At 44.0% G+C, this 19003-nt stretch overlaps 1 protein-coding gene across 2 annotated transcripts in view; it reads left to right on the top strand.

Moving 5' to 3' along the window:
- The window catches only part of SLC41A2 (solute carrier family 41 member 2), a 103950-nt gene extending 88157 nt beyond the window's left edge, over window positions 1–15793 (top strand). For both annotated transcript variants that reach the window (XM_054032993.1, XM_054032985.1), the window contains exon 11: window positions 12666–15793. In XM_054032993.1, the coding sequence (XP_053888968.1) occupies window positions 12666–12851 (186 nt within the window). In that variant the 3' untranslated portion in view covers window positions 12852–15793. The remainder of the gene's footprint in view (window positions 1–12665) is intronic.
- Window positions 15794–19003: the final 3210 nt, after the last annotated feature.

Below are 19003 nucleotides of genomic sequence, written 5' to 3' on the forward strand. Positions count from 1 at the left end.
ACAGAACTCCTCCAGCCCCAGTGCCGCGGCGTGGAGAGAGAGCGAGCTCCTCTGGCCCTGGCTGGAGGAGTTCTCTCTTTCTCCTCTCCGCGGCCCCAGGGCCAGAGGAGCTCTGTGACCCCACCACAGCCAAGTACTTGTGAATACATTTATTCAGAGGGCTCCACGGTGCATGGATTTTTGATGAAATGGTGAGTGCACTGCTGTTTATTTCTGTGCAGATAATGTATGTGCGTGTGTTGATATGGTTTAATGCACATGGCCCATCAGGGTAATCCGCTGGCAGGCCATGAGACATTTTGTTTACGTTGACCATCCGCAGGCATAGCTCCCTGCAGCTCCCAGTGGCCAGGAATGGTGAACCGCGGCCACTGGGAGCTGCGGGGGGCCATGCCTGCGGACGGTCAACGTAAACAAAATGTCTGACGGCCCGCCAGCAGATTACCTTGATGGGCCGCGTGCCAAAGGTTGCCGAACCCGGGTTTAATGTGTATACTATATGTTTGTTTAATATGCCCCTCCAAAAATGGTCAAATTTAAATTCCGGCACATGCCCCTGAAATAGCCATACGGTCGTCGTCTTTTTTTTTTTTTTTTTTTGAGGCACAGAGTGCTTTAACTATTTGCAGCTAGGCATAAAGAATAAGGTTCATTTTCAGCCTTGTCATCCAGCAATAAAATGAAGGCAAAACTGGAGTAATGAAACCATCAGTCTTACAGCAAGCTGCTTTGAACATTCAAAGGCTGCCTCTGTGCTTCAGGTTCCTGCTGAGCCAATAAAGAGCCCTCTGAGGAATTTTCACACCTACCAACCAAATCTCAGCCTGCAGCTGTGTTATGGACTCTGGAAATAAACAAGTAATGGGAAACTCTAGAAGCCATCACCCAGTAAATTTGCCATGATAAAATACAACTACTCGTATCAGTAAAAATCAGAACAGTATTCTTGTGGAGTGACATATTTTGAACATTCCAGAGTAGTTTTCTATTTGACTGCAAACTGGAGAATTCAGTGGTGTTTTGATGACTCCTTTCTTTACAATTAAAAGGTGTCTTGGGTGCTACAATAGCCTGAGGCCATAAAGAACCTTATTTTTATCATTTGGGAATGTTTACTAATGGCCATATTCTGTACTGCTTACACAGAGGGGAAAAATACCTCATGAAGTTCAATGCAGTTTTTGTCTGAATAAGGATAATAGGTCTATACGGAAGGAGAATATTGCTGAATTTTAAAGACTGCTTTTTATATTATCCAAAGTTGACTTCCAAAATCTACAGCATGTACCGATACCAGAGGTTCTCATGATTCAAGAAAATGTTAAAATAAATGCCCAATCCTGGCCCTGCTTCTGCCAGCTTTGTGCCACAAAGCAGCTGGAAAGCCAGTTGAGGATTCCAGGTTTACACTGATATAAAGGTGTCCACACATAAAGTTGCACTGGCTTAACTAAATTGATTTGAAAACATACCTTAAGGGTATGTCTACACTACGGGATTAATCCGAATTTATATAATTCGAATTTTGGAAACAGATTGTATAAAGTTGAATGTATGCGGCCACACTAAGCACATTAATTCGGCGGTGTGCGTCCATGTACCGGGGCTAGTGTCGATTTCCGGAGCATTGCACTGTGGGTAGCTATCCCATAGTTCCCGCAGTCTCCCCCGCCCATTGGAATTCTGAGTTGAGATCCCAGTGCCTGATGGGGCAAAAAACATTGTTGCAGGTGATTCTGAGTACAGCCTCACCCCTCCCTCCAAGAAAGCAATGGCAGACAACCATTTCGCGCCTTTTTTCCTGGGTGAACACTGCAGACTCCATACCACGGCAAGCATGGAGCCCGCTCAGCTCAAGACAGCAGTCATGAACATTGTAAACACCTCGCGTGTTCTCGTGCAGTTTATGCTGAGCCAGGACCAGAAAAACGAGGCGAGGAGGCGGTGGCGATGGCAGTGCAGCGACAAGCGTGATGAGGACCTGGACATGGACATGGATACCCAGAATTCTCTCAAACCGCAGGCCCCAGTGCTTTGGAGATCATGTTGTTAATGGGGCAGGTTCTATCCGTGGAACGCCGATTCTGGGCCCGGGAAACAAGCACAGACTGGTGGGACCACATAGTGTTGCAGGTGTGAGATGATTCCCAGTGGCTGCGAAACTTTCGTATGCGTAAGGGCACTTTCATGGAACTTTATGACTTGCTGTCCCCTGCCCTGAAATGCCAGAATACCAAGATGAGAGCAGCCCTCACAGTTGAGAAGCAAGTGGCGATAGCCCTGTGGAAGCTTGCAACGTCAGACAGCTACCGGTCAGTAGGGAATCAATTTGGAGTGGGCAAATCTACTGTGGGGGCTGCTGTGATGCAAGTAGCCAAAGCAATCACTGAGGTGCTGCTACGAAAGATATGTGCAGGTCATAGTGGATGGCTTTGCTGCAATGGGATTCCCTAACTGTGGTGGGGCGATAGATGGAACCCATATCCCTATCTTGGCACCGGAGCACCAGGGTATCCAGTACATAAACCACAAGGGGTACTTTTCAATGGTGCTGCAAGTACTTGTGGATCACAAGGGACGTTTCACCAACATCAACGTGGGCTGGCCGGGAAGGTCATGATGGTCGCGTCTTCAGGAAAACTACTCTGTTTAAACGGCTGCAGCAAGGGACTTACTTCCTGGACCAGAAAATAACCGTTTGGGATGTTGAAATGCCAATAGTTATTCTTGGGGCCCCAACCTACCCCTTAATGCCATGGCTCATGAAGTCATACACAGGCAGCCTGGACAGGAGTCAGGAGCTGTTCAACTACAGGCTGAGCAAGTGCAGAATGGTGGTAGAATGTGTATTTGGCCGTTTAAAAGGTCGCTGGCGATGGTTACTGACTTGCTCAGACCTCAGCCAAACCAATATCCCCATTGTTATTTCTACTTGCTGTGTGCTGCACAATCTCTGTGAAAGTAAGGGGGAGACTTTTATGGCGGGGTGGGAGGCTGAGGCAAATCGCCTGGCTGCTGATTACGCGCAGCCAGACACCAGGGCGATTAGAAGAGCACACCAGGAAGCGCTGTGCATCAGAGAAGCTTTGAAAACCAGTTTTATGATTGGCCAGGCTACAGTGTGAAATTTCTGTTTGTTTCTCCTTCATGAAAACCCGCCCCCTTTATTGACTCATTCTCTGTAAGGAACCCACCCTCCCCCTTCCCCCAGCTTGCTTTCAAAGGAAATAAAGTCACTATCGTTTAAAAATCATTTATTCTTTATTAATTGATTATAAAAAGAGGGAGAGAACCCGGGTGGGGTTTGGGAGGAGGATCGGCAGGAAGGAAAAGTTTACTAAAAAAAAGGTTAAAAAAATGACAGCCTTTTGCTTGGGCTGTCCACTGGGGTGGAATGGGAGGGTGTACGGAGCCTCCCCGCCCCGCGTTCTTACACGTCTGGGTGAGGAGGCTATGAAACATGGTGAGGGGGGAGGGGGGTTATACAGGGGCTGTAGCGGCACTCTGTTATCCTGCTGCCATTCCTGAAGCTCCACCAGACGCCGGAGCATGTCTGTTTGCTCACGCAGCAGCCCCAACGTTGCATCCTGCCTCCTCTGATCTTCCTGCCACCACCTCTCATCTCGAGCGTCCCTCCTATCCTCACGTTGGTCCCTCCTGTCCTCACGTTCACTGGCTTCTTTCCTATACTTTGAAACCGTGTCCTTCCACTCATTCAGATGAGCTCTTTCACTGCAGGTGGATTCCATGATTTCTGCGAACATCTCGTCTCGCGTCTTCTTTTTCCGACGCCTTATCTGAGATAGCCTTCGGGACGGAGGAGGGAGGCTTGAAGAATTTGCAGCTGCTGGAGGGAGGGAAAAAAGGAGAGAATTTTTTAAAAAGATACATTTTGCAGAACAATACTTATACTCTTTCACGGTGACCAACACTATTCACATTACATAGCACATGTGATTTCTGTGCAAGGTCACATTTTGCCCCCCCGTGCTTGGCTAACTACAGGGAAGGATTTCTTTTCAGCCACAGGCAAACAGCCCAGTAGGAACGGCCACCTCTGTCCCCTTAATTAAATTCCCGTATTTCAACCAGGTTACCATGAGCGATATCACTCTCCTGAGGATTACACAGCGAGATAAAGAACGGATGTTGCTTGAATGCCAGCAAACACCGGGACCATACGCTGCCAGGCTTTGTCATGCAATGATACCAGATTACTTGCTTCAAGCATGGCGCGGTCAAGTGTCCTACCATGGAGGACGGAATAAGGCTGCACTGCCCAGAAACCTTGTGGCAAGGCTTTTGGAGTACCTCCAGGAGAGCTTCATGGAGATGTCCCTGGAGGATTTCCGCTCCATCCCCAGACATGTCAACAGACTTTTCCAGTAGCTGTACTAGCCGCGAATGCATCCCAAGTCCTCAGGGCAAAGTAATCATTAAAAAATGCTTGCTTTTAAAACAAGTTTTATATTTTAAAAGGTAAACTCACCTGAGGTCCCTCCATGGGGTCATGGTCTTGGATACTGGCTTGGGAGGGTTGGGAGGGTACTTCAGTCAGGCTGAGAAAAAGATCCTGGCTGTTGGGGAGAACGGAGTGCTGGGTGCTCTCCGCAAGCTCGTCCTCCTCCTCCTCCTCCTCTTCCCTGTCCGCAGAATCCTCAGGTGTAGCTGATGAGATTATCCCCGCCTCGGAATCCACGGTCAGAGGTGGGGTAGTGGTGGCGGCCCCCCCTAGAACTGCATGCAGCTCGGCGTAGAAGCGGCATGTCCGCGGCTCTGACCCGGAGCGTAGGGTTACCATACGTCCTCTTTTTCCCGGACATGTCCAGCTTTTCGGCAGTCAAACCCCCATCCGGGGGGAATTGCCAAAAAGCCGAACATGTCCGGGAAAATGGCGGCTCTGCTCCTCCCCAACTCTTCGGCTCTGTTTAAGAGCTGGGCTGCCCGAGCGCTACCAGCTTCGGGCAACCCCGTGCCTCTGGACCCTGCGCCGCCAGAGCCCGGGAGGGGAAGTGCCCGGCTGGGGGCGCAGGGTCCGGAGGCATAGGGGCTGCCCAAAGCCCAAGCGCTACCGGCTTCACGGTTTGCCGGGCAGCCTCCAGATCCTGCGCCCCCGGCTGGGCGCTTCCCTTCCCGGGCTCCAGCTGCGCTGGGGAAGCGCCGGCCGGGGGCGCAGGGTCTGGGGGCTGCCCGAAAAACCGTGAAGCCGGTAGCGCTTGGGCAGCCCTGTCCCCCTGGCTGGGAGTGGGAGGGAGGAGGGGGCGGAGTTGGGGCGGAGTTGGGGTGGGGTTAGGGGCGGGGCCAGGGCCCGTGGAGGGTCCTCTTTTTTTATTTATTAGATATGGTAACCCTACCGGAGCGACCGTTTGCCTCCTTTGTTTTTTGATAGGCTTGTCTGAGCTCCTTAACTTTAACGTGGCACTGATCTGAGTCCCTATTGTGGCCTCTCTCCATCATGCCCTTGGAGATTTTTTCAAAAGTTTTGGCATTTCGTCTTTTCGCGCGAAGTTCTGTTAGCACTGAATCCTCTCGTCATATAGCGATCAGATCCAGTACCTCCCATACGGTCCATGCTGGTGTTCTTTTTCGATTATCAGCCTGCATGGTTACCTGTGCTGATGAGCTCTCTGTGGTCACCTGTGCTCTCCACGCTGGGCAAACAGGAAATAAAATTCAAATGTTCACGGGGCTTTTCCTGTCTACCTGGCCAGTGCATCCGAGTTCAGATTGCTGTCCAGAGCGGTCACAATGATGCACTGTGGGATAGCTCCCGGAGGCCAATACCATCGAATTGCGGCCACACTAACCCTAATTCGAAATGACAATATCGATTTTGACACTACTCCGCTCGTCGGGGTGGAGTACAGAAATTGATTTTAAGAGCCCTTTATTTTGAAATAAATGGCTTCGTTGTGTGGACGGGTGCAGGGTTAATTCGATTTAACGCTGCTAAATCCGAATTAAAGTCATAGTGTAGACCAGGCCTTAGTTAAACCAGTGCAACTCTGTGTTTAGAGCAGGCCTTAGTTTTTGTCTATCAAGGTTTTTATACCACACTCATCTAGGTACTCGGATACCATGGTGATAAGCACTTTAGATAGATATCATGTAATTATACATGTTGCTTAGATACATTTTAAGAATTTTAAGGCCCCATCCTAGCAAACCTGGGGATCATCAAAGCACAAAGTAGTCTTAAGCAATGCCTCCTTTTTCTTGGCCTTGCTCCCAACACATCTTCTCTGCTGGGATTGGGAGGGAGGGGCACATAGAGCTGGTTATGCTGTCAATGCCACTTGGAGATTTTCCAACATTTATCTTGGTTTAGCTTATGTCTGTAAATTTACAGGTGCAGGTTAAACTGATATTATAACCAGTTTTAAACAGATATGATTATCCATACACTGAGTCACACCAGTTTAACAAAATTAGTTTGATGCATCTTCTGTGTGTAGACCTAGCCTTAGTGTGTTATGTATCAATTTGTTTACCATTTTGAATTTCGTCCAGAAGTAAACGAGGAGCAAGTGGAATATACCCATGCTGGTGTCTATTGCTTAAGAGGCAGGCTGTTGAATGATGAATACATTGTAGCTTGTGCGTTTGGTGTTCACTTACACCCCCAAGCAGTGTGAATTGCACTTTTCTAACATGGAAGTAATTATGGCATGGCTGACAGTAGCAAGGTCCTTCTTAGGGCTTGTCTATACTTATCGCGCTGGTTCGGCGGCAGGCAATCGAACTTCTGGGTTCGATTTATCGCGTCTAGTCTGGACGCGATAAATCGAACTCAGAAGTGCTCCCCGTCGACTCCGGTAATCCTGCTCGCCGCGAGGAGTACGCGGAGTCGACGGGGGAGCCTGCCTGCCGCGTCTGGACGGCGGTAAGTTCGAACTAAGGTATGTCGACTTCAGCTACGTTATTCACGTAGCTGAAGTTGCGTACCTTAGTTGGATTTGGGGGTTTAGTGTAGACCAAGCCTTAGAGAAGAAAGGGGATAGTATTTTTTTGGAGAGCCAGAGGTGGTAGAAATTCTTTCCATATTTGGTGAAGGCAGTGGATTGATTCCTCTGGTTATGACATGGAAAGAACCAGGACTGTTGACGTGTGGCCACCAGAGAAGATTGGTTATTGTTTTGTTTTAAAATATAATGGAACAGTCTACTTTTTTGGAAAAATGAGGTGTCTGCATCCAGCAACTATATTCTCTGAGTATTCAGGGCCTACTTTGCAAGTACTTTGAATGCAGAATTTTCATTGCAGTCAATGGGAACTCCATGAATGGAGGCTTACAGAATGAGACCATTATAGGTACTTTTCAGTTACTATTAAGATAAGGCCCCATAGGGATGCCATGAGGGGGGAAAAAATCTGAGAAACCTAATGTGGAATTAAAAATAATTTTAATCTCATCTGGGACCACAGACAACTAAAATGCTATAATCATAATCCTGTGGTTATTGCATGACATCACGTACAGGTCAGAGTTGTGGTTGTTTTGGTGCCTTAATTGTGCATATCTTATATTAACATGTTTGGAGTTCTTAACTGTAAATTTAACTCTGAAGTTTCTGGTTTATAATAGTTGGTTTGGGGATAATTACTACATCCATCTAATGGATTTTATCCAATATGCTACATACTCACGACCTTCATTCTACCTTTCTCTCAGAAACAGAATACTAGAAATGAACATATTATCCAGTGCTTCACGCATGAAAAATATACACATGTAAACAACCTCTGTCCTGTTTCCTAGCGATAGCTAAATGAATTAGTAATGGGAAAATAAAACTGTATTTCATAATACATTATCACATTGAAACAAGGGTAAAAGCATGAGGCGTAACAGCAGTGAATTTAGTACTAGCAGCAAGCCACAAGAAATGCTGCCAATACACCTTCCCCATAAAAGAATCTTCAGCATTGGTAAAACCACTGAGTGGTATTGGCTCCAGACCCAAACTTATGGCTGAATGTTGAAGTGACCTGGATATTGAAATGATAGAACATTAGAACTATGTAGCTAAATTTTACCCATTTCTGTAGTTCAGTATTGGCACTCTGATTACACAACTTACATATATCTTCATGAAAGATATTTAAAACCTCTTATTTACATATAAATAAAAAGATAATGGATGTGCTTATAATATTATGTGGTTCTAAACTTTTATCAGCATGAATTAATCTGGGTTTTATCATCATGTATTTGGCATGCATCATAATGGTGAAACCATAAGTCAGTCATGCAGGAAATCCTAAATTAATATACTGTACCAATAAAACCGTTATAGTATACCGCAACATGCCATAATGTATTCTTTCTACACCGCATAAAACAGGAAATCTATTTTAGTAATGTTTAAGAGATTTTTTAAATGTCGTTTTTTATTGGAAATATTTTTTGTTTCTTTCTGCTTGTGAAGCCAGGTGCCTTAATAACCATGAGTCCAACTGCAGAGGGTTCAGAGGTAGTAAAGATATCTAAAAATGACCAAAAATTAGCTTTTTTTTATCTAAAATCAGAAATTGAAAGTTTATCCCTAGCCCTACAAAGATGAGAAGCAAATTCTAAGTCCCATTAAAAAAGAAGTAATATTTCTTTTTCTGTGGTATAATGCTCCCATTTCTAGCCCTGCAGAGTCATGAGATATTGAATTTCAAACATTAGGCACCTAGTTTTGAAAATATAGGCATATAGTTTTAATATGAATCTGAGATGGCTGCCACAAACTTCATTCTCAAAAAGCCCTCATTTCCTCTCTGGTTAACAGGGCCGGCTCCAGGCACCAGCCCTCCAAGCATGTGCTTGGGGCAGCACCTGGGGGGGGGGCGCTCACCCGGGGAGAGTGGGGCCGCGGCCAGGCTCGCCGCCCTCCCCCCAGCGCTCCGGCCGGCCAGGAAGAGTGGGGCCGCCCTCCCCCAGTACTCTGGCCGGTTGGGGAGAGCGGGGCCGTGGCCGGGCTCTCCACCCTCCTCCCGGCGCTCCGGCCAGCCGGGGAGAGCGGTGCCGCGGCTGGGCTCGGCGCCCTCCCCTGCTGCGCTCCCCGCCGGGGGGCTGGGGGCAGCGGGAGGCTTTTTTGCCTGGGAAAAAAGCCAGAGCCGGCCTTGCTGGTTAATGACTATCTCTTCCAGTTTTATGTTATATACACATATGTACTATTTACTTCATGACTTTGCATCATTAGTACAGTGTGTAGTCTGAACAAGATTTGTCTTCTCAACAGTCTCTTTTTGCCACTTCCATTATACTGTTTTCCACTGTTCTCTGACCTCAGCTGCCAATATGTTTTTATCAAACTGAGTTTTACCAACACCATCATACATGCTAACTTTACATACTGCTTTTTGTGACACTAAATACAAAAGCCTTCTTGAAGTCCAGGTTGATTATGTCATCTGTTTCAATTCTGTCAATTTCTTTTGTCAGTCACATCAAGAAATTAATCCGATTAATTCAGCCTGACCTTCCTTTTAAAATGTCAATATTTCGTTCTTTAACCAGTCTGCTTCTTTCCAAGTATTATCCTATCTTTTCCCTGATCAATGACTGTAGAGTCTCTCAGTTCTGAGGTCAGTCCTTTTATGTATGCAGCTACTCACTTATGTCTTTGACCTTTCTGAAACACGGTGGTCAATTTATCCTCCCTTTAAGTCTTGTAGAATTCAAGGACTACTTTTCTCCCAAACCTACGTCAGCCAGATATTTTAGAAATGGAAATATATAGGCACAATTTGGAGTTTTAAGTCTTTAATTTTAAAAATGTCACATTCTGCACTACATTTTACTGTGTATTGTATTTCTAATTAATCATGTGTCTCTTTTTGCAGTAAGTAATATTCTTCTTAAAAAGAGTTCCCGCATCATTAGATTGATAAACCTGTATAACTATTGTCTATTTAAGTTATGAAGTCTGCTATGTAGGGCCTGCAAGGGACTGTTTATGTACAGTATCTCTATATACAGACCTTTTTTGTCTGTGTTGGTAGAAGGAGCTGACTGAAAGAATCTGACATAATCTTCCAAAGAAAACATCTGCTTTTAAATATATTTGTTTGGATTCCAGTAAGCACACCTAGCACATGCATAATTAGCTTAAACTACAGAGTTGCCTATTGAGAAGATGTGTTTATCTAAATAAGTTATGCATATTTCATAAAGAGAAAATAGGGAGAGTGTTTGGTAATTTCTTAAAAAATTCACAAGTTTAGATTTAAAATATGCTTTTGTAGTGTAAACCATGAATTTTTTAATTTTTAAAAAACGAAGTGCTGAGAGGAAGTTTTGTAACGTATTTAATCATTTTAGTATATTTAACGTGATATTTTCTAAACTTGGCTTTAATCTAGAGATCATTTAAAAAAATCTTATGAGCACTGAAAATGTTCTAGCAACTGATAGCATGTGGAAAGATAATGTATGCATTTAGTTTTAAATGTTCTACTTTTACCATTTTTGTATTACCGGTACATATATTTTCTTTAATGTATATAGTAAATCTTCTTCTGTATGTTAGTAAGATAAGAACTGTCCTTAGTTCAGACCTCATGTTATAATTCCTGAAGACCTGATTAGCTAAAAAGACATTGTGGTGTCTGACCATTTATTTCAGCCTAGGCAGTCCCATCCAAAGAGACAAGAAGAGATGGAGATTTCCCCCTACTCACGCCATGCCACATGATTGAAATGAGCCAGAAATTCTTATACAGCTGTGGAATATTCAAAAATGAATCCCTACTAGTACTGGATTACTAGTCACACGTACCTTCAACATTAAATTCATATTTCTTAGGTGTTGAGATAGTCACAGCTGGGAATAAAGTCTTTAACACAGCACTCTGAACCAAATTCAGACCTGGTGTAAAAGTGCAGATCTCACAATGCCTATGGGAATTGGGCCTGGGTTGAAATTGATACTTCATGGTTTCTAGGCCATTTACATTGGTTCCTACTGTCTGGGTGAAATGTTAGATCACATCTTTCTAATTGTTAGAAAGATGTGATCTAACAAGTGCTCCTGTGCATCACACTAAACTTCGGTTTATTCAGCACTGCTCCCCTAAAGCCAATCTCCCCACTTACTCTCCCAATTTCAATCAAATTATGCCTTGTGGCATTTGGTTATTTTGATATTAACCCTCAAAATTTCATTGTTTCTTATATTTTTGTATTGAAAATATAATTGCACTGTAGGACAAAGTATTGGGAAAGAGCACTAATGGTGTGGACACCAGGGAGACAGCTTTGGTTATTGGAAACTAGGAGGTAGTTGAGACTTTACGTACTGGGGAGAGGATGCATCTTATCTTTCCTTCTAAAGGGCACATCAAGTGGGGTCCCACAGGGATCAGTTCAGGAGCCCGTTCTACTCAATATCTTCATCAATGATTTAGATAATGGCATAGAGAGTACACTCATAAAGTTGGCAGAGGATACCAAGTTAATGGGAGTTGCAAGTGCTTTGGAGAATAGGATTAAAATTCAAAATGATCTGGACAAACATGAGAAATGGTCTGAAGTAAATGAGCTGAAATTCAATCAGGATAAATGCAAAGTACTCCATTTAGGAAGGAACAATCAGTTGCACACATTCAAATGGGAAATGACTGCCTAGGAAGTAGTACTGTGGACAGGGATCTGGGGTCATATAGATCACAAGCTAAATACAAATTAACAGTGTAACCCTGTTGCAAAAAAAAGCAAATATAATTCTGGGATGTATTAGCAAGGGTGTTGTAAGCAATACGTGGCAAGTAATTCTTGCGCTGTACTCCTTGCTGATTAGGCCTCAGCTGGAGTATTGTGTCCAGTTCTGGGTGCATTTCAGGAAAGATGTGGACAAATTGGAGAAAGTCCAGAGAAGAGCAACAAAAAATGATTAAAGGTCTAGAAAACATGACCTATGAGGGAAAATAGAAAAAAAATTGGGTTTGTTTAGTCTGGAGAAGAGAAGACTGAGAGGGGACATAACAGTTTTCAAGTACATAAAAGGTTGTTACAAAGAGGAGGGAAGTAAATTGTTCTCATTAACCTCCGAGGCTAGGACAAAAAGCAGTGCGCTTAAATTGCAGCAAGGATGGTTTAGGTTGGACATTAGGAAAAACTTCCTGTCAAGTTAGTTAAGCACTGGAATAAATTGCCTAGGGAGATTGTGGAATCTCCGTCATTGGAGATTTTTAAGAGCAGGTTAGATAAACACCTGTCAGGGATGGTCTAGATAATACTTATGAGCACAGGGGACTGGACTAGATGACTTCTCGAGGCCCCTTCCAGTTTCTGGTTTCTACAATTCTGATATTCCACCTTTTAGGCAAGGGTGAAAGTGATCTTGAGTTTGTGGGGAGAAGGGTTTGAATTCCTCATTCCCCACACCACCAAGGCACTAACTGCCCCAGTTCACCCAGTGTCTACAATTAACCCACCAATACACACACAGTATGACTGTCAGAGTTGCTGAGCATCCACCACCTCCTGCTGAAGTTCAATGGGCATCCCAGATGCTCAGCACATCTTAGAAATCAGGCCTGTTAGGTTAATGTTTCAGCTAAAATAATCAGCAGTGAAATAGATCAATGTTAACATTTAGGGTGGGATTTTCAAAAGTGCTCTAATTCTATTCCCACTGATTTTGGATTATCTTTTGTTTAATGTTCTGCCATAGGTGTTTACTTTGTTATGGATTGCTGACTGGATGGTGCACCACTTCTGGAAAAAAGGAAAAGATCCTGACAGTTTTTCTATCCCTTACCTTACTGCGTTGGGAGATCTGCTTGGAACTGCCTTATTAGCTATGAGTTTTCACTTTCTGTGGCTCATTGGTGATAGAGATGGGGATGTTGGAGACTAATCATTCAGATGGACATATTGTTCCCAGTAGATTCAGAAGAAAAATAGGAGAAAACTGCTTACCATTCCAGTTGAAGGATTTCAAAACAATTGTTCAATTTAGTATGGGTAATTAAGGTGGCACAGATTTTAAATGGCCTTAATATTTTTTAATGAAAGGTGGAACAGGAAGGATTTTATCTGACTTTTACCCTGAAAGTGAGGACTGTTGCCACTTGAAAACATCTGACCAGATACAATGAAATGTAGGCTGATTGTTTGACAGGTGTTTTGTATTAGGAAAAAAATGGAGCGTTTAAAAAAGGAAAATCATGGGATATCATATAAATCAGAGCTTTCTTTAATTGACAATAAATGAACAGTGAAGAAGGGAGATGAAAACAGATCAGTGGCTTATCATGTCTTTTTTAGCCCTCACAAATTGGGTATATATTTCAAATCACAATGCACAAAGGGTTCATTGAGTCAAAATAATTTCCTTCTCACAGACACAACTACTTAATTGATTATGTGTCTTTGCCATTTTTAGGATTTCTCCAGTTGACACAGGCTGTACATCAATAATAATAATTATTGTAATGATTTGGGCCCTAATCCTTCAAACATTTTGACACATGCTTAACTTTACGCACATCAGAGGAACTACTTTCATGTACTGTTACGCTCTTCGAGAAGTATTTGCATGATTGGGCCCTACCACAGTGTAGCAAGAGAACTGCAACCTACTTCTTTTGCCCTTGGTATCTATCTAAATCAATGATGTAAGCTAGGGGTTCTCAAACTTCATTGCACCATCACCCTCTTCTGACAACAAAAATTACAACACGACCCCAGGAGGGGGGACTGAAGCCTGAGCCCACCCGAGCTGCCGTGGGTGGAGGGGCCAATTCCAAAGCCTGCTGAGGCCAAAACTGAAGCCCAAGGGCTTCTGCCCCAGGCGGGGGGGCCTGTAACCTGAGCCCCGCCACCCAGGGCTTGGGCTTTGACCCCAGGTGGTGGTCAGGGGTGGTCCTAGCTTTTTTGCCGCCCCAAGCATGGCAGGCAGGCGGCTTTCGGCAGCATGTCTGCGGGAGGTCCCCAGTCCTGCGGATTCGGCAGCATGCCTGCGGGAGGTCCGCCGGTCCCGCGGATTCGGCATACCCGCCGCCGAATTGCTGCCAAATCTGTGGGACCGGGGACCTCCCGCAGGCATGCCGCCGCCGAATTGCCGCCAGACCTGGGACCTCCCGCAGGTGTGCCGCCAAAGGCTGCCTGATTGCCGCCCTCACAGGGACCGGCAAGGCGCCATCCGCGGCTTGCCGCCCCAGGCATGTGCTTGGAGCGCTGGTGCCTGGAGCCGCCACTGGTGGTGGGACTTGGGCTTTGACTCTGGCCAGTGGGGCTCAGGCTTTGGCTTTGACCCCGAGCCCCAGCAAGTTTAATGCCAGCCCTGGTGACCCCATTAAAACAGGGTCGTGACCACCTTGGGGTCCTGACCCACAGTTTGAGAACCGCTGGTATAAGCAAACACATTTAGGATGACGCTGCACTGATCTATATTAATGAGGATAAGCTAGAATGAAGCTAGTTTTCTGTTGAAAAATGTACTTTTAGTTGGCAACTGGAGAGACTTCTAGTATTAATATTAAAAGTACTGTCATGGCATTGACATTTATTATGTACTTTAAGGTTGTGTCATTGTTCCCATTATAATAATCCGTTTTCAAGTGTTTCGGTTGTAAATATTTACCCCTGATCAAAACTTGGGGTGTATAAGATTGTGTTGCTTCTTAGACTTTTTTTAAAATTTATTTGGACTATTTGAAAGTTTATGTAAACTTTTAAAAATATAGGGCCAGAGTGTGCCATCAACTTTTAAGCAGAAATCACCATTGTTGTTAATAAGGATTTCTGTTTAAAAGCTGTGGCAGAATATGGCCTATAGAGAAAGAAATTACTGGCTGAATGCTTTCTTATATTTGTTTAACTCAAAGCTCAAAACATGAAGTTTGGCAAGTGATTAGTCTAATTAGTAATTTGAAAAAATATATTAAATTGTACAGATATATTTTGAAAATTGGCTACAATTCATGCACAGCAAATGTTTCTAAAATTTAAAAATCACGGTGGACATCCTACATACATAATTGCATGAATCATTCTGGTTAATTGTGTAAATACTATAACCAAAAATTTCAAATTTGGAGACTTAAAATTAGACACCTGAATCCATATTAGATTCCCAAATTAGACTCCTAAGTCAGCGTATATCGTTATCCTGCAAACATTTATGTGTGTGATTTTATGCATATGAGCAGTCTTTCTGAATTTAATGGGACTACTCAAATTCATAAAGTTACATTTGCGCATAAGTTTTTACAGAATTGGGGCATTAGACACTTAAAAAGTTGGCCTGACTTGCAAAGAGCTGCTGAGCATCTTCATCTCCATGGAAAAACAGGGTGTTTGCAAGTCCAAAAATAAAGCCAGATATGGATTTAGATGCCTAACTTTAGGCACCCTCATTTGAAAATTTTTACTTGAGCTTTTTCTTAAAATTATGACTACCTAGTTGACAGATTGGAAAGGATCATAAACCTGTTATGTCTTCTACGTATGTGAGGTAAAGATGACTATCACTTTAAGTTCCCTGACTTTTGATAGTTTTCTATTAATGTTATTTAAATTAGTTTATTGTAATGTAAATTGTGAGAAATATTCTAAATTGTTTAAAAATGGGATGGTTATAATTCACTTTTTGTTTGACTTCTTTAAAATGCTGTTTTTATTCTGTGCTATAGACCTAGAAATAATTACAGAATTTAATTCTGGTGGAACTACCTTGTTGAACTACATTGTCATGGCAAACTTTTTTATTGGAGGAATTACTGGATTTTAAAATCCTAATAAATGAACTGCAAAGCTCTTTAAACAATAAAACATAGTTTCTTCACTGCACTGAAATACCTGAGTGAACAGTACTTATATAATGTATGTTTGTATTGTAGTATTTATTGTTTGCTGATGGTAGCACCCTTGCTGTACTAAGTGTTTTCCAGACAAACAAGGAGGAGTGATCCCTGCCCTGAAGAGTACACAATCTAGGGAGACGCAGAGAAGGTATGTGTACACTGTAGAAGGGAGCGAGCCTCCCAGTCTGGGGAGACAGCCCTGTGGCTAAAAACAGCAGTGTAAGCATTGGGGGTTGGGTGTTCAGGTCAGAAGCAGTGAATGGACTTGGGGGGAGCGGAGCTGTGGAAGCAAAGAAGGTAGAGGAACTCGAGCATGAAGGCAATGAACAGGGAAACTAGAGGGATGTGAAGCGGAACTGAGAGATAGAGGAAGACTAGATATATTGAGGGGGAGAGGGGAGGATATTGGGGTGACAGAGCAACATGAGTATCTTGTGGAGGTAGTGAGTGTAAGGTCCAGAGAGACATTAGGTGAGGCAGTGCCAGGGAGCAACAAAGTCCTTGCTGTAACAAACAGAAGGCAGATATTTGCAGAAGAAGAAAAGTCTGGGGGAATAAACGGTGGGACCCACTGCACTGTTTTCAAGAAAGGAAAAGGGAATGGTCTTGGAAGGGAAGACAGATGGAGGAGGAGAGAATGAGGGCACTGGGGGGAGAGGGAGTGGGAGATTTGGAGGGAGCATGAAGGGTATAGGGTGAGATAATAAGGGGGGATAGATGAGTGAGGGAAAATGAGGGCTTTAGGGGAAAGGGAGGGGAGAGTGAAGCATTAAGAGAGGTTTGTGCTGAGAGGGAGGAAAAGTTGGAGATCTGGGAGCAAGAGATGGGGAGGACATGATTGTGGTGAATGGGAAGATTTATGAACCTGGTGGGGTGGGTTAAAACAATATATAGTGTGGGGGCCTGAGGCAAGCTTGTGGTAGTTTTCAGAAAGAATCTTTATCCCCATACGCTGCTGCATGGGAGCAGTATGGAAGAAGAAACAAAGGAGTTGTCAGGGTCCATACCAGGGGTAGGCAACCTATGGTACATGTGCCAAAGGCGGCACGCGAGCTGATTTTCAGTGGCACTCACGCTGCCTGGGTCCTGGCCACCGGTCCGGGGGACTCTGCATTTTAATTTAATTTTAAATGAAGCTTCTTAAACATTTTAAAACCCTTATTTACTTTACATTCAACAATAGTTTAGTTATATATTATAGACTTATAGAAAGAGACCTTCTAAAAACGTTAAAATGTATGATTGGCACGCAAAACCTTAAATTAGAGTGAATAAATGAAGACTTGGCACACCACTTCTGAAAGGTTGCTGACCCCTGGTCTTTACCATCCTTCAGCCACACAGGAACCATACGCATGAGGTCCAATTTTGATTCTGGCATTGTTGAATTCAGTGGTAGGAAACTGACAGCTCTGCAGTACCCCACGATTACAGGCCCAATTGGCCACTCACTAAGCTGCTGTGAGGGAACACAGCCACTGGGTCCACAGGTGTTTTAGGCTTTCTGAGCCTGAATGGAGCACACCCACTGCCCCGCACTGGGGATCAATGAGCACAATCTAGGGGTATAGACATTGTCTAGCACCCTTTCCTGAAGTCTGGAACCCACTGGTCCTGCTGCCTAGTCTCTGGGCTAAGTGTTGGCCCTTCAGACTCTCCCATGTCTTACACACACCCTCTTTTGGAATCCCATTGAAGGTGAACTCTCTCAGGGCTGGTCTACACTGTGGGGGGAGAAATCGATCTAAGATACACAACTTCAGCTACGCGAATAGCGTAGCTGAAGTTGAAGTATCTAAGATCGAATTACTGGGGTCCACATGGCGCAGGATCGACGGCCACGGCTCCCCCGTCGACTGCGCTACTGCCGCTCACTCTGATGCAGTTCCGGAATCGACGGTGAGTGTGTTCGGGGATCGATATATCGCGTCTTAACGAGACGCGATATATCGATCCCAGATAAATCGATTGCTACCTGCCGATACAGCGGGTAGTGAAGATGTACCCTCAGAAGGCATGTGGTAGTTGCAGCATATAGCACAAAAATGCTTTGCATCAGCTGCAAACACCATTGCTCTTTTACTTAACGGATAAAACAGATGACTACAGATTGTTTAAAAAGCAATAAACATCCTAATACATGCCCTTCACTTGCTCACGCTTCCCTGGTGGGACCATCTGGATTCAGGTGCCTCATCTGGCTTTTAGGTGCTGGATTGTTCTCCCTCATCTTGAACTGGAGAAAAACAGCCAGGGAAGACCCAAATAGAGCAGCTCCAGTCCTGTAATCTTCCAGAGATTGCTGGATCAGCTTTCCCAGGGGATCAGAGACCTCCAGTAGGTGACTTTGTTGCCAGGTGACTTCTCCTCTGATAAACCAGTTCGGGATGGGAGTCAGTCAATTGTTCAGATCTGTCCCATTTCAATGGGAGAGCAATCCAGATTTAACAACCTGCTATTGTCTGTCCTGTACCACTACCCTGTTGGAATTGCAGGCCAGTATGGTGGGAAACAGCCATTAAAGAAGGCCCAAAGGCTACACATTCAATTTGTAACTTGGTAAAGATATATTCAGAGAGTTCATAATCTCACGCAATTCATAAATTGAACAGACATGTTCCCTAAATCATCACACAACAAACTTTTTGTTAAACCACAGCCCAATAATAGTCATACTTTTTAAAAAGTAAGATTTTTTTAATATAATTTAATATGGGTCTCTTTCCCGCAACTATTCGCCTCCCAGCCATATCTCCTACCTCACCTCTTTCTCTCGCCTGACCTGCAGAAGACACTTTGCTGTAACTCCATTTGCCTGTCCTTTTTCCTCTTTCATTCTAGTGGCCACGTACATAGATAGGACTGCTTTGCTCTTGGTAGATGCTGCAGGTCACTCTAGGTTGGTAGAGGATTGAGCATTTCATGAATGCCTAGAGAATTGTGGAGAGCCCTGTATATTTTATGGCTACACATGTACTCTGTTAAGTAAAGGTACACAGATCTTTTATTTTCTAGTTTTAGTTTATTTTGTAAAAGGAAAATTTAAAAAGTGGGATATTTCCCCCCTTCAAGTTACTTTCCTGTTGGTTTCTGCAATTCCCCTGCACTACTTGAAGTCACAGCTATTTGAAACTGCAGAGATCGCTGTCCTAGCAGGTTGAAGTGGTATTATCAGTAGTAAGCCTCAGTCAAACAAGTGAGT

The sequence above is a fragment of the Malaclemys terrapin genome, chromosome 1 (assembly GCF_027887155.1).
Source record: "Malaclemys terrapin pileata isolate rMalTer1 chromosome 1, rMalTer1.hap1, whole genome shotgun sequence".
Classification (NCBI taxonomy): domain Eukaryota; kingdom Metazoa; phylum Chordata; order Testudines; family Emydidae; genus Malaclemys; species Malaclemys terrapin.